This window comes from Theropithecus gelada, chromosome 8, assembly GCF_003255815.1.
Source record: "Theropithecus gelada isolate Dixy chromosome 8, Tgel_1.0, whole genome shotgun sequence".
NCBI lineage: Eukaryota > Metazoa > Chordata > Mammalia > Primates > Cercopithecidae > Theropithecus > Theropithecus gelada.
In genome coordinates, this window is record NC_037676.1 from 54,780,826 (window position 1) to 54,806,774 (window position 25,949).

General features: G+C 41.5%; 1 protein-coding gene across 2 annotated transcripts in view; it reads right to left on the reverse strand.

The window, feature by feature from the left end:
* Nucleotides 1-25,949, reverse strand: part of RB1CC1 (RB1 inducible coiled-coil 1) — a 103,575-nt gene that overhangs the window by 1,963 nt on the left and 75,663 nt on the right. The window contains exons 17-23 of one of the 2 annotated variants that reach the window (XM_025393831.1): nucleotides 23,676-23,784; nucleotides 23,323-23,563; nucleotides 19,541-19,595; nucleotides 18,550-18,597; nucleotides 14,440-14,498; nucleotides 3,426-3,562; nucleotides 284-354 (exon numbers count right to left, since the gene is read on the reverse strand). In XM_025393831.1, the coding sequence (XP_025249616.1) occupies nucleotides 284-354; nucleotides 3,426-3,562; nucleotides 14,440-14,498; nucleotides 18,550-18,597; nucleotides 19,541-19,595; nucleotides 23,323-23,563; nucleotides 23,676-23,784 (720 nt within the window). The remainder of the gene's footprint in view (nucleotides 1-283; nucleotides 355-3,425; nucleotides 3,563-14,439; nucleotides 14,499-18,549; nucleotides 18,598-19,540; nucleotides 19,596-23,322; nucleotides 23,564-23,675; nucleotides 23,785-25,949) is intronic. The other variant, XM_025393832.1, reaches the window with a different exon arrangement.

Consider the following 25,949-nt stretch of genomic DNA (forward strand, 5'->3'; position numbering starts at 1 on the left):
TTTCCTGCAAATTAGTTACACTAGTAACCTAACAGTCATAGAACACAGACTTTGTAGTAGTTTTCCATTATATATTGATAGGCTGTAGTTAATCTATCTCTACTATCTAAGGACAACATGAATACTTATAAATTGCCAGTTCAAACTCATTCTCATCAAAGTCAAGCTCTAACTCAAATAAGCATAAAAGCCAAGAACAGCAGTGGTAATGATTTCTATATAAAGCAGTATTAAAATATTCTTTATAGTTCCTAGGCTTAGTATCACATGACGTGGTTTTTACCTTTTTGGCTTGACAGTATTCTTTTTCCATTACTTTTCCAAGTACCCAGGGTCTTCTAGATGCACCTGAAGCTAAGGAAATTAAACAGTTAATTTCTTTTTGAAAGTATGATAATAATTATTCATGGAAACATAACTGCCAGAATTAAAACAGACTAAAAAAGCTCTCACAAGTGGAAGAATATGTAAGACTTCAAAAACTGCTGAAATCACTGAAATGCTTAACAATTTACAAAACTAAATTCATGTTACTTTTCAACCAGTAATGTGTGCATAGCTCTTGTTACTCTAAACGTACACGATATGTCAAGTCACAGAAATAACAGTTCAGGAAACACTAATAATCTAAGTACAAATCATGAACAAATATCTAGGAATTCTAGGCTAACTCAATAGTGCCATCTATCGAAAGAACTAAAAGATAACCTTTCCCATTTCTTTAAGCAAACAAAATGTATAGGTTCAAAGCAAAACACTCTGAGGGGCAGTATTTTTAATACAAGTTCTCAAAGGCAGCAACTGAACAGTTCTCACATCTGTACGCCATAGTGCTGGGCAAAAGAGTGTGTATACAGCTGGTACTCAATAAATAACTAATAAGGGTTAAGAACCAAAAAAGTCTAGAAGGGCAGTACTTGTGTGAATGAAGGAAAGTTGAAAAATGTGAGAGAAGACAGGATAATCCTAGTCCTTATAAAGCCAAAATGTGACAAGTCAAGTGATATCCATTCTCTTTTAAAATTCATCAGAAAAGAAGCTGCCATACTAAAGTTGACTTCAAAAGTATTCAGGCAATAAACTACAGATGCCTCTCAAGGTTATGTCCAGATTAAACCCATCCCATATTGAAAATATCTAAGTTGAAAATGTATTTAAAACTTCTAATCTACCATACACCATAGCTTAGCCTAGTCTCAGAACATTTACATTAGCCTACGGTTGGGCAAAATCATCTAACAAAAAGCATATTTTAAAGTGCTGAATGTCTCGTGTAATTTATTGAATACTAAAAGTGAAAAACAGAATGGTTGTATGGATACTGAAAGCAGGGTTTCTATGAATGTGTATCACTTTCGCACCATGGTAAATTAAAAAAATCTTAAGTAGAACTACCGTAAGTTGGGAACTGTCTATATTTTGTTTAGGCTAAACCCTTTGAAAGGAGGCATATGAATTTTTATTCCATAAAAATAATTTGGGAAGATATACATGAAAGATATCCCAAATAAATAATCAGAAATGAACCTGAAGAATACGATCAATGACAGAAACATAAAGCTCTTGGACAATAGAGTGTGGTGACTTCTCTGAAGAGTAAACTAACACTTCACAGCCAATTACTAAGATCCAAAAAGAATCATCTAAACTAAATGCTTGTATGACGCTGAGCTCCACTCTCAAAAGGCATAAAAACACTCTGGTAATCCACACTCTTCCAAGGCAACAACACAGTAGGGTAGCAGGACCCCAACTGGCATTCCTCAAAGGAAAAAAGGAAGGCGGGGTTATTCATGGTTAAGTAAGACTGTTAAATAAATTCTTTTCTGCAGTACTTGTGAAAGCCTTTAAAATGGCAGTGTGCATTTTAAAAAATGTTTTTTAATATTTCCTAGATTTAAACACTGAACTCTAAGAAAATGAACATGGAAATATTGAAAGGTAATAGGCTAAGATGTAACTTATCATCATGCAGTTCTGGGGGAAAAAAGTGTGCACACATTTGTGTATATTTATATATTAGATACATACACATAAAGAGATACTGTAAGTGGGGTAAAATGTTAACAGGTAAATCTGGGTCAAGAAATATGGGTTTTCTTTGTACTATAGTAATCTTTGCAACACTGTGTAAGTTTAAAAATCATATTCAAATAAAAAGTTTAAACAACTGAAAAAACAAAAACATAAAAAACAAAAGAAATATCAGGTTCATTCTTTTCAAGGTAAAAAGTACTAAGTAAAAATAGTAAGTTATAAGCTATCTTCTCATTTTTCATGGTTACATGATTACTGTTTCATGGATACTCTAAACAGTCAACCACAAATAGCCATGATGGAGCTATCACAGGAAAGCGGCCTAGTTCAAGACTAGGAATTTGTCAGCCTGGTCAACAAAGCGAGACCCTGTCTCTACAAAACAAAACAAAACAAAAAATGGGCATAGTGGTGGTGCACATCTATAGTCCCTAGTCCCAGCTACTCAGGAGGCTGAGGCAGGAAGACTTCTTGGGCCCAAGAGTTCAAGGCTACAGTGACCAATGATCATGTCACTGCACTCCAGCCTGGGTGACAGAGCAAAAACTCATCTTAAAGAAAAAAAAGGCCAGGTACGGTGGCTCAAGCCTGTAATCTCAGCACTTTGGGAGCCCAAGGCAGGTGGATCACGAGGTCAGGAGTTTGAGACCAGCCTAGCCAACATGGGGAAAACCCGTCTCTACTAAAAATACAAAAATTAGCTAGGCGTGGTGGCGCATGCCTGTAATTCCAGCTACTCGGGAAGCTGAGGAAGAAGAATTGCTTGAACCTGGGAGGCGGAGGTTGCAGTGAGCTGAGATTGTGCCACCGCACTCCAGCCTAGAAAACAGAGCAAGACTCCATCTCGAGAAAAAAATTATCTATCTATCTATCTATCTATCTATCTATCTATCTATCTGACTTTGTTTGCGAGGCAGTCCAATTAGATTAGGAACATCAATCTAAATGGACTTACTTATAGAACAGTATAATGATAAACAAGGTAGGAACACAGGATGATACAGGATAGACATTTTATAGTTTAAGAAAACTTTTGTTTTGCCAAAAAATAATGCTTTTATACAAACAAATAAGCCTACATTAATCTTGAATAGTCTGTACATGAGAATTTTGACAATATAATTATGCAACTGCTAGGGTATGAGATGTCCGAATCACTGCACATTCTGATCAACTGGTCCCTTGTATAAGCTACACTCCTTAACTCTGAATTGTAAATGGAATCCATGAAAATAATCTAGATAATGTAGATTTTATTAAAAAGCAGATTAAACAGGGTTCCCTCTTAGTGACTTAATTCTTATATAATTAAACAGGGAAAAAAAAATCTTTACTTATATAATTTCCTCCATTCCAGGTTTATATTTTAGTCATGGAATGACACTTACCACCCTCACCTGGTTTGAGATCCAGGGCAGGTAGAGACTCTGAATGTAGAAAATATAAAGTAGGACTAACAGTAAATAACACATAATTGTCATGGCGTTCATCTAGGATGATGAGTACCAAATCTCCCACCTGAAAACTGAATAAAGAAATGCAATTTTATTGACTTAGAGTTACTTCAATCTCCCTATTCTGAAAACTTAATTATATATGCTTCAATGCTCAACTACATATTAAGATATTAACGCAAATATTAAATTTCACTTTTATATGATATTCTTTTTGTATTCTGCACAGGTCCTAATGAGACTGCTAGTCATGCACAGATATTCAAAGGATGATGTCAGGGGCTGTCAAAGACCAAACATTTCTTCAATCAAGTTTCCATTATCTAACGTTAAGAAACTGGATGAAAAGCAGAAAAAGCACCCATTATAGTTTATCCAGTCACAGGAAGATTTTTTCTACTAATCTTTCATTTCACACCAAAAATTCAGAGAGACATCTCATATACAGTCACAGTGTCAAAGAAAAATTAGATCTTGTCTTCAAGCGCCGTGCTCTTCAATTTACAAGAAAAAGCAATTCAGCTAGGTCCGTAAGTGCTTAATTAGGTCTAAACAAGTCAACAGATATACTATTTTGGGGTATAAGCCCGAAAGAAGAAGACAGGGAAAGAGAGAAGTGGGTACAACCAATTACATGCTTAAGTGGTTTTTGTCTCTTTACAGCCTTTTTTAGAATTGTTGTTCAAAACATCAAAAGACCTTGAAAATCAATCTCATATTTTTCAGTTGTCAAGATCATTTAAGTTGGTAGATCCTATACCTAATAAATCATCAAAATCAGCTGGAGAAACTTTTAATGTCTTTTATTTATTAAGTTACCCTACAAATACTTATTGACTACCTAACAACCATGTGGCAGGTACTGTTTTGGCTAAACACCAAAAGCTAATAACTTAAAATGGGGAGTTGGGAGATGAGGCCTCTATGAGGCAGTATCTTTGGAGTTCCTCCCACTCTCTAGTCTCTGAAAGACCATTAATGAACTGCCCATTGACATGACATACAGCCGGTAAAGACAGATGCCACCAAGCCCTTTCAAATCACTGAGAGAAGATGAAATTTTAATAAGACATGAAAAGTCAGAATCACAGATATCTGACAACCAAAAATGTGGTCAACAAATTTAGAAATTTAGAAATAAAATACAAGAAGTTAAATAAAGGGTCTTAACTTTCACAACCTTCCTGTCAGGAATAACTCACTATTCATGAGTTGCTAACAATGCTTTTATTATTCCAGAGCTCCACCTTAAATAACCAAAGCTAAAGAAAAATTGTAACTATGGGGTAAAACAGTTCAGGAAAATTATTAAACGATTCAACTGATAAATTCTGTAAACCAAAAATCAAATTTGAAGCCCCCCAAACCAACCATCTGAATGAACTTCCTCCTCTAGGCCAGTACCCATAATATATAATTTAACCTGAAAGACTGGTTCAGGCCATGACAAGAGGCAGGGGTTGGACTTGCCTCATCATGTCCTCTTCCCTTTTAGAATTCAGGAAAAGTCAACAAGAATTTAACATTAACACAGAGGTTAAGCGTGATAAGAAACATTTACAAACTATTATCTGTCAAGCCTGCTACCTGGAGGCTTCATCTGCATGATAAAACTTTGGTCTCCACAACTTCTTATCTTAATCTAGACATTCCTTTCTACTGACAACTCTTTCAACTAACTGCCAATCAGAAAACTTTTAAATCCACCTGTATCTTGGAAGCTACCCTCCCACCTTTCACTTGTCCCACTTTGTGGACCAAACCAATTTGTATCTTCAATGTCTCATGTTTCCCTAAAATATATGAAATCAAGCTTCCCCCTCACTACCATCCCTACCACCTTGGGCACATGTTCTCAGGGGCTCCTGAGGGCTGTGTCACAGGCCATGGTCATGAAAGGAGCTGGGCACATTCCTCAGCCCCGGGCTCAAAACTCCCTGAGCCTAGCACAGACACATCCCATCCTCCCATCCCACCACCATATATCTCTCAAACTCCCTGAGCCCAGTATAAACACCACCTGGAAAGTCTCCGATAAGGAGACAGCCGTTCAAGGTTACTGAAAGCGCAGGAGCCAAAAGAATTTCTTTGTTCCCCTGCAACTTTCGGGCTATAAAAAGCAAACGCTCGCATTGTTCAGGGCCCTCTTGTATACTGTGTAAAGGAGGGACCAAGTTCGAACTTGTAGTAAAGATCCTTGCCGCTTGGCTTTGACTCTGGACTCTGGTGGTCTTCTTTGGGGAACAAACAGTCTGGGCATAACATCTGGGGGCTCGTCCGGGATTCCCCAAGCCCACCAGACCCCTGGTCAACGGATCTGCTGAGATCGATCTACTGATAGGTGAGCTGGCTCGTCTCCGTTTGTCTGTCTGTGTCTGTGTGTCTGTTCTGAATCTGAATCTGTGACTCGTGAGGTCTGAAACTGAGGCTGGCACAGTCCTGGCGGACGCGCTATAGGACAGCCAGTGGAGACCGGTGGGAGACGTCCCCTGGCTCTCTTCTGATTTAAATTGCGATCTGAGTTGCCGGAGCGCGTTCGCGATCCGGGCAACAGCTGAATCTGACCCCGGTTCCCGGGTGCGCGCTTGCGGTCTGAATCTGACCCCGGTTCCCGGGTGCGCGCTTGCGGTCTGAATCTGACCCCGGTTCCCGGGTGCGTGCTTGTGGTCTGAGTCTGACCCCGGTTCCCGGGTGCGCGCTTGCGGTCTCAGTCTGACCCCGGTTCCCGGGTGCGCGCTTGCGGTCTCAGTCTGACCCCGGTTCCCGGGTGCGCGCTTGCGGTCTGAATCTGACCCCGGTTCCTGGGCTCCCGGCTTCCAGCGCCTCGCTCCCGGCCCGGTCCCCAGGCTCCCCGGCTTCCGGCGCACTCCCGGCCCCGGTCCCTGGGCTCCCCGGCTTCCGGTGCGCTCCCGGCCCCGGTCCCCGGGCTCCCCGGCTTCCGGCGCCACACTTCCGGCCCCGGTCCCCGGGCTCCCCGGCTTCCGGCGCCACACTTCCAGCCCCGGTCCCCGGGCTCCTGGCTTCCGGCGCCACACTTCCGGCCCCGGTCCCCGGGCTCCCCGGCTTCCGGCGCCCCGCTCCCGGCCCCGGTCCCCCGGCTTCCGGCGCCGCGCTCCCGGCTAGCTATCAGTAATAAGTCAGATCAGATTTCCTCTATAGGGATTCTAACCCACATTCCTTTACAGGAAAGGACTACAAATCGTTACAGGATGGGCAATACCCAGAGTACTCCTCTATCTCTCCTTACAAATAATTTCAAAGAAGTTAGAGCAAGGGGCCATGATCTTGGTATGGAAATCAGGAAAGGAAAGCTAATTACTCTGTGTCGCTCCGAGTGGCCTGCCTTTGATGTGGGGTGGCCACCCGAGGGGACCTTCCGACTTGCTGTCATCACTAGGGTGAAATCCAAAATTTTCCTACCTGGGCATGCGGGCCACTTAGATCAAATCCCATACATCCTCATATGGCAGGACCTTGTTGAAAACCCGCCTCCTTGGCTGTCCCCTTTCCAATTAGCCTCTGAACCCTCTAAGGCACTGGTTGCTCGATCACTAAAAACCAAGCAACCAACTGCCCCCTCCCATCCTGTTCTACCTGATAGCGGGGACCCACTGTTCACAGAACCCCCTCCGTACCCCTCCGGGCCCCGGGCCCCGGCCCCTCGGGCTGAGTCGCGGGAGAGAGCAGGCGGAGAGGAGGCGGCCGCCACTCATGGGCCTGCTGAAAGGGAAAGTAACTTTGAGGGGCCGGCGGGGCGGACGCGAGGGCGCACTTCGCGGACTAGCCCCCCCCAGCCGCCTGACTCCACGGTGGCTTTACCCCTCTGGGAAATAGGACCCCCAGATGACACAGGAATCCCCAGGCTCCAGTACTGGCCATTCTCCACCAGTGATCTGTATAACTGGAAGACTCAGAGTGCTCGGTTTTCAGACAACCCCAAAGATTTACTGTCTTTACTGGATAGTGTCATGTTCACCCACCAGCCCACTTGGGACGATTGTCAGCAGCTCCTCCGAATCTTGTTTACCACGGAAGAGCGAGAGAGAATACAGGTAGAAGCTAGAAAGCTGGTCCCGGGGGACGACGGTCAACTGACTGCCAACCCCGACCTCATAAACGCGACCTTTCCTCTGACCAGGCCGGCATGGGACTACAACACGGCAGAAGGTAGGGGACGGCTACGCCTTTATCGCCAGACTCTAATGGCAGGTCTCCGGGCAGCTGCTCACAAGCCCACTAGTTTGGCTAAAGTATATTCTATTCTGCAAGAAAAGACAGAGAGCCCAGCCACCTACTTAGAAAGATTAATGGAAGCTTTTAGACAGTACACCCCCATAGATCCAGAGGCTCCAGGAAGTCAGGCAGCTATTGTAATGTCATTCGTAAATCAGGCAGCCCCAGATATTAAAAGAAAACTCCAGAAATTAGAAGACTTGGAAGGAAAGCGGATTCAGGACCTCCTTCAGATAGCCCAGCGGGTTTACAATAACAGAGATACTCCAGAAGAAAGGCAATTTAAGGCCACTGAAAAAATGACCAAGGTCCTGGCAGCAGTAGTAGAGAAAGAGCATCTACAGCCAGAGTACACCCAACCCAGGCGGCCCCCCAGGCATGATAATCTGAAAAAAGACCAATGTGCCTACTGCAAGGAGGCTGGCCACTGGGTAAGAGACTGCCCCAAAAAGAAACAACGAGGACAGGGACACCCTAGGTCTACACCCGTACTAGTCACTCAAGATGAAGACTAGGGAAGACGGGGTTCGGATCCCCTCCCCGAACCTAGGGTAACTTTGCAAGTGGAGGGGTCCCCGGTCCAGTTCTTGGTCGATACGGGAGCACAGCACTCAGTCTTAGTTAAAACTAATGGAAAATTATCCTCCAAGTCCTCGTGGGTACAAGGGGCCACAGGAGTTAAGAAATACCCATGGACAACACAAAGAACAGTAAACCTCGGAGCCAAGAATGTAACCCATTCTTTCCTGGTTATCCCTGAGAGCCCCTGTCCCCTATTAGGGAGAGACCTGCTAACTAAAATGGGAGCACAGATCCATTTCCTCCCTGAGGGGCCCATCGTGACCAACTCCCACAATCAACCCGTGTCCATCCTAACTATAACCCTAGAAGATGAGTACCGGCTCCACCAGGAGCAAACGGCCCCTGACCAGGACATAGCAACCTGGCTCCAGCAATATCCAGAAGCTTGGGCGGAAACGGGGGGCTTAGGACTAGCAAAACACCGTCCTGCTTTATTTGTTGAACTTAAACCTGGGGCAGACCCCGTGCGGGTACGCCAATACCCGATGCCCCTAGAGGCCAAGAAAGGAATTGCCCCGCATATCCGCCGGCTCCTTGACCAAGGGATCCTCCGCTCATGTCACTTACCCTGGAATACTCCATTGTTGCCGGTATGAAAACCTAATAGTGGAGAATACAGACCTGTACAAGACTTAAGAGAAATCAATAAGAGGGTTGTGGACATACATCCAACTGTGCCTAACCCATATACCCTCCTAAGTACCCTAAACCCTAAACATCAATGGTACACTGTTTTAGATTTAAAAGATGCTTTCTTCAGTTTGCCTTTAGCCCCTCAGAGCCAAAAGCTCTTCGCCTTCGAGTGGAATGACCCTGATAGAGGCATAAGTGGCCAACTGACATGGACCAGACTGCCGCAAGGATTCAAAAACTCTCCTACCCTGTTCGATGAGGCCCTCCATGAAGACCTGGGTGAGTACCGACGCAAACACCCTGAAATAACCTTACTACAGTATGTTGATGACCTCCTGATTGCTGCTGAGACCCAAGAAGCTTGCATCCAAGGGACCAAGGGTCTCTTACAAGCTCTGGGAAATCTAGGCTACCGAGCCTCAGCAAAGAAAGCTCAAATCTGTAAGTCAGAGGTAACATACCTAGGGTACCTGCTTAAAGAAGGGCAGCGCTGGTTAACAGACGCCCGAAAACAAACTGTTCTGCAGATCCCCAGGCCGCAATCCACCTGACAAGTGAGGGAATTCCTGGGGTCAGCGGGGTTTTGCAGACTATGGATACTTGGGTTCGCAGAACTGGCTAAACCCTTATATCAGGCAACACGGGGGCAGCAGCCATTTAAGTGGACAGACGAAGCCGAGTCGGCTTTCCAACAGATTAAAACCGCCCTACTCTCCGCGCCTGCACTGGGACTACCTGATGTTACCAAGCCCTTCCACTTATACGTAGATGAAAATAAAGGTATCGCCAAGGCAGTAATAACTCAAAACTTAGGCCCCTGGCGGAGGCCAGTTGCCTACCTGTCAAAGAAGTTAGACCCAGTGGCTGCCGGGTGGCCCCCTTGTCTCCGAATGATTGCAGCCACGGCTCTGATGGTGCAGGATGCTGATAAGCTTGTCATGGGGCAAGAATTGCGGGTCGTTACCCCACATGCCATCGAAGGTGTACTCAAACAGCCACCTAATCGATGGATGAGTAACGCCCGACTCACCCACTACCAAGGACTACTACTAAATCCTCTCAGGATAACTTTCCTGCCCCCAACGACCTTAAACCCTGCCTCGCTGCTGCCCAACCCGGACCTGGACGCCCCACTCCACGACTGCACCGAGATACTAGCTCAGGTGCACGGAGTTCGAGAAGACCTGCAGGATCGCCCACTTCCTGATGCCAACCTCGTCTGGTTCACTGATGGGAGCAGCTTCATGCATCAGGGCCAGAGGTACGCTGGAGCGGCAGTGACTTCAGAGACTGAGGTAATCTGGGCGGAACCCCTGCCCCCGGGGACATTGGCCCAGAAGGCCGAATTGATAGCGCTCACCCAAGCTCTTACCTTAGGGGCGGGGAAAAAGCTGACGGTATATACAGACAGCCGATATGCTTTTGCAACGGCGCATATACATGGGGCCATTTACAGGGAGCGGGGGTTACTGACGGCTGAAGGAAAATAAATAAAAAACAAGCAAGAAATCCTAGCCCTGCTAACAGCCCTATGGCGGCCAGAGAAGTTAGCCATTGTGCATTGCCCAGGGCATCAGAAACTAACTACTCCAACTGCTCAAGGCAACTTTCTGGCGGACCAAACTGCAAGAAAGGTGGCGAAGGCTCCCAGCCAACTCCTTGCACTCCAGCTCCCTGACCCGGGCCCCCGGGACTTGCCATATTTCCCTGATTATTCAGAACAAGATCTCCAGTGGATTGACAAGCTTCCCCTGAAACAGATCCAGAATGGGTGGTGGACTGATACTAATGACCAAACTATCCTACCAGAAAAATTAGGACAACAAGTGTTAGAACACATCCACCGAACCACCCACCTGGGCGCTCGGCGGATGATAGACCTGATCAGACGCTCTAAGCTCAAATTCAGACATACAGCCGAGATGGCCAGCAACATCGTGACAAGTTGCAAAGTCTGCCAGCTTAACAACGCCTACCCCCAATCCCAGGCTGCAACGGGAACAAGGCTCAGGGGAACCAGGCCCGGTATCTACTGGGAAGTAGATTTTACTGAGATAAAGCCAGGAAAATACGGGTATCGGTACTTACTTGTCTTTGTAGATACTTTTTCAGGGTGGACTGAAGCATTCCCCACCAAGAAAGAGACTGCTCAGGTTGTAGCAAAGAAAATCCTGGAAGATATCCTCCCCAGGTATGGCTTCCCCGTCCAGATAGGGTCAGATAATGGGCCGGCCTTCGTCGCTAAGGTAAGTCAGGATTTGGCTTCCATCCTTGGGGCAAATTGGAAACTACATTGCGCTTACAGGCCCCAGAGTTCAGGACAGGTAAAGAGAATGAATCGGACCTTAAAAGAGACCTTAACTAAATTGACTATGGAGACTGGCGCTAATTGGGTGGTCCTTCTCCCCTACGCTCTGTTCCGGGCCCGTAACACCCCTTACAGACTGGGCCTTACTCCTTATGAAATTATGTATGGCAGACCCCCACCCCTGGTTCCCAGCCTAAAAGATGATCTGCTCAAGTCCGAAACAGAAAATGTCTCTGAACTCTTGTTTTCCCTACAAGCCTTGCAGAAAATTCATCAAGAAATCTGGCCCAAGCTGAAGGAACTATATGAGACCGGTCCCCCGCCGACACCCCATGCGTACCAGCCGGGAGACTGGGTCCTGGTCAAGCGACACCGACAAGAGACCCTAGAACCCAGGTGGAAAGGACCACTCCAGGTACTCCTAATAACACCCACCGCCCTGAAGGTAGAAGGCATCGCATCGTGGATCCACTACACCCATGTCAAGCCAGTGGACCCAACCTCCGATCTTCTGGGACCAATCACGGCGGCGGCTGAAGCACCGGACACGTGGACTGTGGACAGAGCTAGGAACAACCCCTTAAAACTCACCCTGCGCCGGCAGCATAGCTCACTGCAAACATGCAGTTAGGTAGTCTAACCCTAACGTTAGTCGCCCTAGTGGCCGCTGGAGAAATCACAAAACCAGCTCATAATCCCTTTGTCTGGAGATTCTGGCTTTATGAAAACCGAACCCACCCTGGGCAACCTCATAGGCCCGGAAAATTATTGGCCAGTGCTGACTGCCCTTCCTCAGGGTGCAACAGCCCAATTCTAATAAATTTTACTGGTTTTCAAATAGCCAAACCTATGACACCAATAATATGCTTTGAGTTTGATCAGACTAAATACAATTGTAAACACTATTGGTGGCACCAAAATGCTGGCTGTCCTTATAACTATTGTAACATCCATAGACCCCGTTATTGGGGAGAGAGAAAACAGTTAGACCCTAAATGGCCCTTCCATCGTAGACGGGATGGAGACTTTTCATATACATGGATAGTTAGAGACCCCTGGAACTCCCGCTGGACCACGCCTCAACATGGGGCTGTATACTACTCCCCCTCCTCCACATGGCCTAGCAGTCACCTCTATCTGTGGCGAGGCCTAGTGCAAGTACTGCCCCTGGTCCACGGGAATATCCAACGACAGGAAAACAGACTAACACAAGACTTACGTCCTTTCTCCTGGTTAAAGTTATTACAAGAAGGACTAGAACTTGCTAACCTTACAGGACTTCATAGCCTGTCTGGCTGCTTTCTGTGTGCCACTCTAGGGTGTCCACCGCTAACTGCTGTCCCTCTGCCATGGGGATCCTCTACCTTTGCCCAAGCTAACAACCTCCGAAACCTCTCGTATGCTCCTATCCTGAACGTGCCCCTATACCTAAACCCCAGTCAGGAAAAGTTTCCCTACTGTTTCTCAGGAACCAATTCCAGCCTCTGCAGCATCACTGCAACGCCCCCTAATATCACCTTAAGGGCTCCATCAGGCATATTCTTCTGGTGTAATGGAACCTTATCTAAGAACCTACCTAGTCCTTCTGTTAATAACCTACTGTGTCTCCCTGTCACATTAGTTCCCCGGTTGACTCTACTAACTGCTGGCGAGTTCCTAGGATATACCGGTAACTGGACTAGTGCTGTTATTCACCCAGACCCTAGACCAAGACCTGCACGAGCCATATTTCTCCCCCTCATTGCAGGAATCTCCCTCACCGCATCCTTCATTGCGGCCGGACTGGCGGGGGGAGCCCTAGGTCACACCCTCATAGAAAGTAACAAGTTGTACCAACAATTTGCCGTTGCTATGGAGGAGTCGGCTGAGTCCCTTGCCTCCCTTCAGTGGCAGCTCACGTCCCTAGCTCAGGTAACCTTGCAGAACCGGAGAGCCCTAGACCTACTCACTGCAGAAAAAGGTGGTACGTGTATATTTCTAAAAGAAGACTGTTGTTTCTACATAAATGAATCAGGACTTGTAGAGGACCGGGTCCAACAGTTACGCAAGTTAAGCACTGAAGTAAAAACACGGCAGTTTGCTTCAGCTGCAGACCAATGGTGGAATTCCTCTATGTTTTCTCTGTTAGCCCCCTTCCTTGGACCCCTGCTAAGTCTACTATTTCTGCTTACCGTAGGACCTTGTGTTGTTAATAGAATTTTACAATTTGTTAAAGAAAGATTTGACACCGTACAACTCATGGTCCTCAGAGCCAAATACCAACCTGTAAACGCTGAAACAGAATCAGACTTATAAGACCCAAGATTGGCTCTAAAGATACCTGAAAAGAAGGGGGGAATGAAAGGAGCTGGGCACATTCCTCAGCCCCGGGCTCAAAACTCCCTGAGCCTAGCACAGACACATCCCATCCTCCCATCCCACCACCATATATCTCTCAAACTCCCTGAGCCCAGTATAAACACCACCTGGAAAGTCTCCGATAAGGAGATAGCCGTTCAAGGTTACTGAAAGCGCAGGAGCCAAAAGAATTTCTTTGTTCCCCTGCAACTTTCGGGCTATAAAAAGCAAATGCTCGCATTGTTCAGGGCCCTCTTGTATACTGTGTAAAGGAGGGACCAAGTTCGAACTTGTAGTAAAGATCCTTGCCGCTTGGCTTTGACTCTGGACTCTGGTGGTCTTCTTTGGGGAACAAACAGTCTGGGCATAACAGTCACTCATATTTGACTCAGAATAAATCTCTTCAAATATTTTAGAGTCTGACTCTTTTCATTGACAATTTCAGTTTATTATGAATTTGTAGAATATTAATAAAAGGAAATCTAAAAGCTAAAAATAGGGAAACATTGCAACTTAAAAATAAATCAAAACTCTCCAATATAGATTAACAAGACTAAGGAGATAAATGAGCTGTAAAAGAGGTAGCACATGCTGAAAAGTTAACTGCAGGAAAAGGCTTCAAGGATATGTATGTGAATCATAATGCTATAATAGGAAAGTTTTGGCAATCTAAACGTTTCCAGAATAACAATTTAGAAAAATCCTGCTTTCCAATAAAAAACTTTTACTACTACTGAGTGCAAAACAGTCAGCTCAATGAACCTGGATCTGAATTACTCTCACTGAAATACATTTTCATTAACAATTCGGTGAATGTTTTTCACAGAAAAATACCCACAAAACTAAAGTACTTACTCTCTAATAGCTATCTTTTCAGAATGCCTTGAAGATACTGAAGACATGCTCTGAGACATCTAAAAAAAGAAAAAAAAAACAAGTTTATGAACTTACACAATTTGAGTACCACATGTATTCTTATCGCAAAAATTTCACCCACTGTTACATACATTCAAGTCTGTGTCCAGCTTTAAAGAGCCCAAACTAATAACAGTTCTTATGTTCATTAATAATTCCTTTACTTCAACAATTAGCAAATTTGGTTAGATTAAAAACTGATTTTAGAATCACATTTTATTTACATTACATATTTAATCTTAAAAATAAAACAGAGAAAAGGACAAGTTTTTCAAGAAGGCTTTGAAAATTCTAATGCATTAGTTTCAAAATCTTTCCTTTTGGAAAAATAAAAATGTTGGAAACAAGTGCTCAGCACAGCCAAAAGAAACAAACACTTGAAAAATTTATCAGCAAAGCAACTTTACTTCTGCAGAAGGGTGCTGCTCGCAGCCGTCAAGGTTGCAAGAGAACACCAAACAAAGGAAGGAAGGGGTTTTTATCTCTAATGCAGTTTGTTTCTGTGTCCTATTGCCTAGGGTTGGACCACACAAACTAAGCTGATCCCAGTTGGCTTAGACCTAAACTTTTTACAAACAGGATTTGTTGAGAAAAGGAGAAGGCAGCGGGGAGAAGTGGATGGGGTTGATTTACAATCTTACAACTTATGAACAGGAAGTTGAGTCTTTGAAGAGGAACTTAGTTGTCCCAACATACAAAAACAAACAAACAAAAAAACCCAAAACGATTTAAAATCTCAAGCCTGGGCAAAATGGTGAAACCCTGTCTCTACCAAAAATACAAAAAATTAGCTGGGCGTAATGGCAAGTGCCCATGGTCGCAGCTATTCGGAAGTCTGAGGTGGGAAGATCACCCGAGCCTGGGAGGCAGAGGTTAGAGTTATAATGCAGCAAGCAAAGACCACCTGGTGACCATCAAACAGGCCATCTGGAGGCAAAACGCTATCTGAGGAATTTAGAAGTAATTAAACTTTCCTAGCATGTGGATACAGGTCTTTTTCAAAAATGTTGTAAGTAACTAGAATTTCTACACATCTCCGGAATGTATGCATGCCAAAACTCACTGAGCAACCCTTGCTGACACTGAGACACAAAAATGTCTACAAATGTAATCATTTATCATGACCCACATGGCCAATATTGGTCCAAACTACCCTTAAGATCCCACCTTAAGGTCCATATATGCTTGTAGGGAAAATTCACCACAGTGCTCAGTCCTCTCTTGCTGAGGCGCCCCACTACACTCTTCAGCAGCATTAGCTCTAATAAAACTTTCCTTTTTCAAACCTATACTGTTGTCAGTAAATTCTTCTTACCAACCCAGAGTCAACCACTTTGCAATGCCAGCGCTCTGACACCTTGCCTAGCAAACACTACTACTCTGGTTAAACTGGGGTAGGAGCATAAAGTTCTGAAGGCTGAGAACAAACCTCTTTTCTCATCTTCAATGCAACTTCTGAGATGTCTCAGTTTAAAAAAACTTGTGAACAATCACGAAACAAAGATGTGATAGCCACCCATTTCCTCTACTGATGATGAGCACAATGAAATGGTAACTGATAAGCTACCTGATAACCTATAGCCATACAGTTTATCAGGTATATGGTAGCTGATAAGCTATAGCCATAGCTCAGTTGGGACTGTTCTGCTCTTCAAAGAAGCTTCAATCCATTTATCCACACCATCTCATAAGACCTGGAACATGGAAACCAAGGTCTTTGAAGCTTGAAAGGGTGGTAAAAACATCTATTTTTCCCAAGCAAAGCGAGCACAATGCATGGTTGCACAAACCAAGGACAGATAAGGATTTTTTTGTTTATTAAGTCAAATTTTGATGCTCTGAATTTCCTCCATTTCCCTCTGAACACTATCTGGTACAATGCAGGGCTCTCAATAGGTGTTTTAAAAAAGAGAAATAAAACAATAAATAATTAACTAGGAAGGCCTAAAATTGCATAGCAACTTACTAAAATTATCCAGACAAATGGTCTATATCCTGCCAGTGAAGACTGACCATCATTTTTAAGACTATAATTCAACTTTAATTTTTTAAAAGCTTAAGTTTTTTATGTATTATAAATGAAGACAATGGAAGAAAAAATTTGTGAATATAGCTGTAAGTCTATGTGAAAGTGTGATTTACATTTGGACATCTTTCTGAATGTGACTGTAACGCTCTCTGGGTCTGAAAGACAATTTATTCTGTGAAAAGAAAACAAATCTTGGGAACCAAAAATCACTAAGGAAAAGGGGAGGCCAAGCTGGGAACTACATCAGGCAAACCTGCCTCCCATTTTATTCCTAAAATAACATAGCTACAAAGACCTCACAATTTGCCCACAAGAAAATTTCTTGTGGACAAAGAACAGACAGAACTTGAAGTCATCCCTCTGTTCTTCTGCTCACGTGAAACAAATGCATATCTGATTGTTTCCTCGGCCCTACTGTTTCACTAAGTCAGACTAAAGCATAAGTGACAATTCCTCTACTCTCCTCTGACATGTAAATTGTGTATTCAGTGAAAGGCTAATCACAGTTTCAAAATAATGCAACCATTTGTCTCTTATCTACCTATGACCTGTAAGCCCTCTCCCCAGCTTTGAGTTGTCCCACCTTTCCAGACAGAACATCTTACAAATACTGGTTGATATCTCATGTCTCCCTAAAATGTATAAAACCAAGCTGTGATGTGTCCTGACCAACCTGGGCACAACAAGGTATTTTTATTTTTTAAACAAACTAAATTCTAAAACGTATTTCAAAACTTTTCAAAAGTACTGAACAGAAGCCTTAAACTGTTCCTACTACCTTGTAAACTGTAATTATCAGAATTTGAAAAAATAAAGTTATTGCTTTATTAAAACACATAATTTGCTATAAAATGGACTGTTCAAATAACTGGTTACATTCACAGGTTAAAGCCAAGGCAATTTGGCTGGGTGCAGCAAAATTCCAGGCAATTCCAATTTGCCTGGAATCCCAGCACTTGGGGAGGCTGTGGCAGGCAGATCACTTAAGCTCAGTAGTTCGAGCCCAGCCTGGACAAGATGGTGAAACCTCATCTCTACAAAAACAAAAAAACAAAACCTAAAACCAAACCAAAACAAAAATTAGCCAGGTGCGGTGGCACTCGCCTATACTCCCAGCTACTTGCTGAGCTAAGGCAGGAGGATTGCTTGAGCCAAAGAGGTTGAGGCTGTAGTGAGTCAAGACTGCACCACCACACTTCAGCCTGGGCAACAGAAAGAGACCTTGTCTCGATTTTTTTTTTTTTATTAAAAACAAAACAAAACAAAACCAGGGCAATTTACAGTACCATATGGGATCTCTTGCCTTTCAGGCACTTTCACCTAAAAATAAGACTCATGAAAAGGGCTGGGCGCAGAGGCTCACAGCTGTAAATAGCAGCACTTTGGGAGTCCAAGGCGGGCAGATCACTTGAGGTCAGGGGTTTGAGACCAGCCTGTCCAAAATGGAGAAATCCTGTCTCTACTAATTATGCAAAAATTAGCCGGGTGAGATGGTGCACACTTGTAATCCCAGCTATTTGAGAGACTAATGCACAAAAATCGCTTGAACCCGGTAGGTGGAGGTTGCAGTGAGTCGAGATTGCACCCACTCCAGCCTAAGCTACAGAGCAAGACTCTGTCTTAAAAAAAAAAAAAAAAAAATTCATGAAAAGATATAATGTATTAAAATTATGCACACTTGTGAGTAAATATATTAATCTTCAAAAGGCTTATGAAGCATAGCTCAAAACTGATTTTGATGATTCTTTCAAAAATAATCTTAGGTGCTTCAACTGATCAGATCTAAAGTCGTAAATTCGCCAAGACATTATTTAATTTCACACTAAGAAAAAAGTCCGAATCTAGAGTCAGGAGATAACTCTGGCCTGACTTCAGCATTCTGAAAATCGATAGGATTCAATGACCAACGTGGACAAACAAACCTACTATAGATAAGTCAATCAAAGCATACATCCTCTGATGGAATATAATGCAAATCATTTAAAATGTTAAGACCAATTTACCAAGAAGAAAAATCTTACCAGTCTTTGATTTAACCGTTTATTTTCTTCTTCTTTCAATTGCAATGTCTGCAGGTAGAAAAAAAAAGAGAGACCTGTGGTTTATCCTTGTACCTACTCAAATAAATCTAAACAGTGATTGTCAAAAAGTTTTCATCCGACAAAAATGTTTGGTTCGGGCATGAAAAGTTCATGGGGATATTATTTTCGATGAATCCTTTCCAACTGTTTTCATTATCTACTGGCTTAAATGAGAACCAGAGCAATTTTAGATACATTTACCAAGGACTGTCAAACATTAATACGCATTAGAAACACCTGTGAAATACATAAATATGTAGTAAAATCTGAGATCTATCCCCAGAGACTTTGTTAACTAAGTCATGCCTAAGAGAATATATCTGGCATCTGTAACATAACATCTCAGGTTAAGCTGACGTAGGAAATCACATAACCCTTTAATAATAGAAAACATGCTATATTCAAATGAAGTTGTACAATTCTGAATTTGGATTTTTATCAATTACACTTGTAAAGAAAAAAAGGCATTGTTGAAAATCTATACATCTAAAGAATGAAAAGTAATCTATGAACAATGATCTGCCAAATGTGTACCAATTTGATCTTATAGTACCCTTAATAAAGGAAACCATTTATTATCAGTTTTTCCTTGTCCATTGCAATTCTTTATTTAAAACATAACTCCCTTCATTACTTATTTTTGTTTTTGCCCATTTCTAAAAAGTATGTAATACTTTGTTTTTGAAACAGATGTTTAAAATGGCTATTTATGTTATTTTGCTGAATTCTGAACTATTAGATAAAACTATTACTTTACACACGGATTCAATAAAAACTACCAACTTTTTCCTCTCATACAGACTTAATTCATTGGGAAATTACAACAAATGGGAGGGTTGAAATACCACCAACTGCTTAGCTAGTAGTTTCTTTAACTGTATCCGAAAGTGAACATATTAAACACGGTACTTCAAGAAGATAATTTACTTACTCGTTCTAACAGCATTATCCGCTGTTTTTCTTCAGACAACATATGAATATTTTCTCTAAAAGTGAGAGAATAATTGAGTTTCGGTTTGAAATTCTAAACTTTACATTCTTCAAGATTTTAGAAATTAAAATATTAATACAGATCACTTTAATAATTTAAGGGTTTTCATAAATTTTCAAAAGCAGCTTATTTCAGTTAGCATGTAATTTCAATGTTGTATATTCTCTGTAGCAGACCTAGATCTACAAACCTTTTGAAATAATAAGTAAAACTTTGTGTATGCATTTATCTAGAGATGTCTTTAAATTTCTTATTTTTCCCAGGTATTAAGAACCACTCTTCTTCCTACTTGTGATTGAATCCATGTTACTGATAAAGTCGTAGTTCTTGAGTGGCTAAAGACTTCAGTAGATTTACTAAGCGGATGCTATGTACTCACTAGTTACTATCCCAGGTGTGAATTTGCCCATTACACTAAAACATCCAAAAACAAACTAGAAAATTTTTTAAAATGCTGTAACATTAGAAAAAACAATTATTTAGGTTTTAAAATTCATCTACAGGTATAATCCCCCAACTATATTTTAAGCAACTTGATGCAAGACAGGTATTCTGTCTTCTTCAACATGCTAATTCTTTAGGAAGAGGTTTTGCCTAATATAAAGATCATAAAGATTGAGTTCTGTGAAGAGTTTTATAATTTTAGCTTTTACACTTAAGTCTATGATCTATTTAAGTCAACTTGTACATATGGTGAGGAAAGGGTCCAACTTCATCCTTTTGCATCAGGATATCAAGCTATGCTATCCCTGCACCATTTGCTGAAAAAGCAATTTCCTTCATGGAACTGCCTCAGCACCCTTAACCATAATGCAAGGGTTCAACTGACCATGAATACAAGGGCTTATTTTGGACTCTCAATTCTATTCCACTGATATATGTCAGGCTAGCACTACAGTGTCTTATTACCCTCGCTTACAAATTTTAAAATTAGTCAAATAGTGTGCGACTTTGTTATTTTTCAAGATTGCTTTGGCTATTTTGGGACTCTTGCAATTCCGTATAAATTTTAGGATCAGTTTGCCCTTTTCTGCAACAAACACAGTTCAGATTACGGTAACAATTGTGATGAATTTGCAGATCAATTTGGGACGGGCTATCATCTCAAGGAGATTAAGTCTTCCAGTCAGTAAACACAGGATGCCCTTCTGTCTTAACTTTTTTCCACAATGTTTTGTAATTTGTACAAGTCTTGAACTTCTTTTGTTAAATCTATTCCTAAGTATTTTTACCTTTTGGATGCCATCAGAAAAGAAACTGTCTTTTAAATCTCATTTTTGGATGATTCGTTGCTAGTAGAAAGAATGACAATTTTTTTTTTAAGAGACAGGGTCTTGTTTTGTCGTCCCTGTTCACGAACTCCTAGGCTCAAGCGATCCTGCTGCCTCAGCCTCCTGAGTAGCTGGGACTACAGGTATGCACCACCACAGCCAGCGCCAGTTTGTTTTTGCACACTGAACCTGTATCCTCCAACATTACTGAACTAGTTTATTAATTACAGTATTTTTTTAGAGGAGTCCTTAGGATTTTCTAAATAAAAGATAAGGCTATGTATGCAAATAGAGTGTTTTATTTCTTGCTTACCAATCTAGATGCTTTTTTTTTTTTTTTTTTTTTTTTTGAGACAGAGTCTTGTTCTGTTGCCCAGGATGGAGCGCAGGGGCACAATCTGCAACCTCTGCCCCCCAGGTTCAATCAATTCTCCCGTTTCAGCCTCCCAAGGAGCTGGGATTACAGGTGCCCACCACCATGCCCAGCCAATTTTTCTATTTTTAGTAGAGACCAGGTTTCACCATGTTGGCCAGGCTGATCTTGAACTCCTGACCTCAGGTGATCTGCCTATCTCAGCCTCCCAAAGTGCTGGGATTATAGGCATGAGCCACTGCATCTGGCCAATGCCTTTAATTTCTTTTTCTTGTGTAAGTGCCCTTGATAGAACTTCAAAGTACAATGTTGAGCAGCAGTGGCAAGAGCAGGCCATCTTCATCTTGATTTTAGGGGAAAAGCATCTTACATTATTGAGTATGATGTTAATTGTGGGTTCTCACAGATGCCTTTTAATAGGTTGAGGAAGTCAATTCCTAGTTTGTTGAGTGTTTTTATGATGAAAGGCTGTTGGGTTTTGTCAAAAGCTTTTTCTTCATCTATTGAGATACTCATGTTTTTTTCTGTCCATTCATTCTACTGATACAGTGTATGACATAAATTGACTTTTAGATGTTAAACCAACCTTGCATTTCTGAAACAAAGCCAATTGGAATTTGTTTTGTATTCTGCCAGATTGGATCTATTAGTATTTTGCTGATAATATTTGTGTCAATAGTTACAGAAGATGTGTTTTCTTCTTTTTGATATATTTGTCTGATTTGGTATTAGTATATAATACTGGCCTCACAGGCTTATATGAAGATGCAAATGACTGCTTTCCTCTGAGTGGGCAGGGGTGAGGTACAAAGGACCCCGCACCTACTGGTTTCTTACTGTGTACCAGACCTTCTCAAAGGTGCTCATTAAATTTAATGCCTGTCCGGGCGCAGTGGCTCAGGCCTGTAATCCCAGCACTCTGGGAGGCTGAGGCAGGTGGATGACCTGAGGTCAGGAGTTCGAGACCAGCCTGTCCAACATAGTGAAACCCCATCTCTACTAAAAATACAAAAATTAGCCAGGCATGGTGGCGGATGCCTGTAATCCCGGCTATCTACTCGGGACGCTGAGGCAGGAGAATCGCTTGAACCTGGGAGGTGGAGGTTGCAGTGAGCCGAGACTGTGCCATTGCACTCCACCTGGGGGACAAGAGTGAGACTTTGTCTCAAAAAAAAAAAAAAAAAAAAAAAAAAAATTTAATGCCCAAAGCAACTATCTTGATGGAAAAATAAGGGAAGATGACTTGCTTAAGTTCCCAAGCAGGTGCCAGACTCAGAATTTTAATCTGGATCTGTTTGAACGAAGGGACCATGGTGATTCTATGATATCTTTTGGTAATCACTTGTTCGAATTACTTTATCTCACATGGGGGTGTAGTGTTCACTGACCCACTGGGCATAATTCTTTGTGTGGCATAATGATCTGGACTTTCTGCCCTTGGAATCTCAGTTCCCATATCTGAAATCCCAGAGGTGCAACTAGAAATGCAAACTCTACTTGCAAGATCCTTTGGAGAGGAGCCCTTTCTCCTCCCAGTTCTGTGTCCCACAGATATAATTGTAAGCACAATTTTAGTGGTCTTTCACTATATTCAACAGAGAACTGTTAAGAAAGTTCTAAATTCCAGTAAGCTCTGCCAGGATTTCAATGTAATTCAGTAAACATTTGCTATATATGAATAAACAATAATAATAAAAAAACCGTTCCCTGCCTTTCCTCACCAAAATGAATATATTCATTACTACAATAACCCCTTTATAGGTAATGGACCACAAAATGTCAACATTCCTTGTAAGTAAGAATGGCTCAACACTACTGCCATGATCCTTACCTTGGCAGTATAGGATAATTCTGGTGCACATACTATGTACAGTATGAGAGTTCCCCAAAATAATTCATTCGGTAATGTTTTCTTACATTTACAGTTTAAAGAATTAAAATAGCACAACTTTCAGATATACGGGCTGTGGACAACCAGTAATGCTAAAAATATTTCCTCTCTTCAGAGCTTTATAACTTATGGAATTGCACTACTGCTTTAAAAGCCTTAAATAACAGTTGAAAATAGCCATACTTACTGTACAGACATCATGCTTGTCTCCATTGCTGAATCCACTCTTCCTTCATCTGCTGTTTCCACAGCGGATCTATCTGATTCACCTGGGAGTTCAGGTGCACAAGCTCCATAAAGTTCTGGGGCTGTAGCTACATATGGTGAAGGAACAAAACTGCTACTACGCAACTTACTGACTTCTTCTTCAAGCTTTTTCTTTTCCTCAAGCAAACGAGCTCGATCTTCAGAAAGTGACTCTATCAAATCTGAAAGACCCCCAAATTGAAAAAAAGTATTACGTAATGAAAAAAACCATTTTGCATGAATGTATCTTTTTCACTTTGAAAAATTTAAAAAATAGTACAAAACAGTACAAACCTTTATCCCGTTCTTGTTGCTGCATTGTACTTTTCAACTTATCACTAAGATCGTTTATTATGTTTTCTTTTCTCATTTTCTCTCTTGTTAAAACAGTGTTAAAATTGGTCTGGAACAAGATAATAATAATTATTTAAATTTATCTACATGTACTTAGCAGCTAGGACTTAGAAAATAAACTTGCAAATATTCTTTTCTGTGGCACATTTGTACATGGAGATGATAGGGTGTGATTTGTGAAATGTTTTTAAAATGAAAATGCAACATACTGTGGGCAAAGGTTCTACTTTCTTGGTTCCAATTTAAGTCTCTTGAAAGCAAATCCTATTTTCTTATTATTGTCCATGTATTTACTGTCAGAGATTTTGAAATTTTGAAGAATTAGAAGAATCAATAATTTAGAGTGCTGTTAGACACTTTTTTCCTGGAGTAATCATCCTGCCTCTGAAACCTTCCTTTTGTCTTGAGCATTTGATCACCACCCTAACAATTTTGGATATGACTCTATCTTCCTTATTTCTCTTATTTGGATATCTGCCATGGTCACTGGAATGCTGATTTATATTGGCTAGACTTGTTACTCCCCCACTTTTATAAACTCTACTATGAAGCTCACATACCCAACTGCCTGCATGGATCTCATGAGACAATCTGGCAATTTTAACTGCACAGTTCTTTAATAAAGATGACTGAATTTGTTTAAAAATTTTGCTTAGGCCGGACTTGGTGGCTCATGCCTGTAATCTCAGCACTTTGGGAGACCGAGGTGGGAGGACTGCTTGAGCCCAGGAGTTTGAGACCAGCCTGAGCAACAAAGCAAGATTGAGACTCTACAAAAAAATTTAAAAATTATCCGGGCGTAGTGGCACATGCTAGTAGTCCCAGCTATTGGGGAGACCAAGGTGGGAGGACTGTTTGAGCCCAGGAGTTCCAGGTTACAGTGAGCCATGATTGCACGACTGAATTCCAGCCTGAATGACAGAGTGAGACCCTGTCTCTTAAGAGGCAAAAAAAAAAAAAAAAAAAAAAAAAAATTTACTTACAAGATTTCTGAGCTTCTTGAAATGTAAAAGCAATGGATGAATGATGAAATGATCTAAATTGACTCTTCTCATCTGCCCAGTATTTCTAATTCCAAAATTTTAAGAGCTCTATGGTCCTTGGATCAATGAATAATGCTAACAATGCTGGCAATAGGGAGATTTAGGAAAAGTAACACAGTATTTTTAATAAAACTTTAATAAATTCATTAAATATTGAATTAAATACAATTTCTAGCCACAAAGCATACAGGAAGATCTCTCAAAAAGAAACACTTACGATATGGCTTTGTATTAAGCCATCTCTATGTATTTTATTTATATATAGAAAATAAACACTTATATAATATAAACCATGATGTTTATTTTCAAGATCTTTGCCATTTCTGTAATTTGAATTTTTAGGAAGATTATCACAACTTGTAATTGGCATATGAAAAAAGGGGGCTAGTTAAGAACCAATTAGTTCCAACTCAGAAATCACCTATACACAGTTAGGTACAAATCACCTTAAATAAATATAACTTAACATACACATCATGGAAAACTGGAAGGTACCTTAGAAGTCATTTCTCCCGCTCTTATTTTACAAATATTAAAAGAGGCATTAAAACATGAAGAACTAAGTTAGATAGCTGTCAATACTATACTTTTGGTTTCAGTTAATTCACTCTTAATTTTAGAAATTGTACACGTGTTTATAAAAGAACACACAGAGAGACAACGCAACACAGAGAGATGAATATGCAGAATAAATCACAGAGAAGAATCTATAAATCTAGATTCTTAAAGAGAGAGGTTACTAATGACCTTTTTATTGCTAATTCTTACTTAAAACTTGGCTATTCCTCCTCCCTGAACACTTAACTTTCCTTGGCTTCCCTTAAGCCACACACTTTTTTTTTTGGTTGCGCTTTCTCATTCCCTTTTCCCAGGCTCTTCTTTCTTTCCCTAGGCCTTAAAAATCTAAAATTGTTATGAGGTTTTAACTATATTTTCTTTCCATTCTCTGATTTACATTTTTTCAAATTCTACAAAGACACTAATTAATCATAACATTTTAGGAAAAGGAAAAATACCACATAATATTAGGAAATACCACACATTTTAGGAAAAGGAAAAATACCACATAATATTACATGTATACAACAACCATAATATGCAGTTTCAGAAATGTATCCCTCAAAATGTATCCCGCAAACTGCAATATTTTCTCTGGCCTGAATCCTACCAG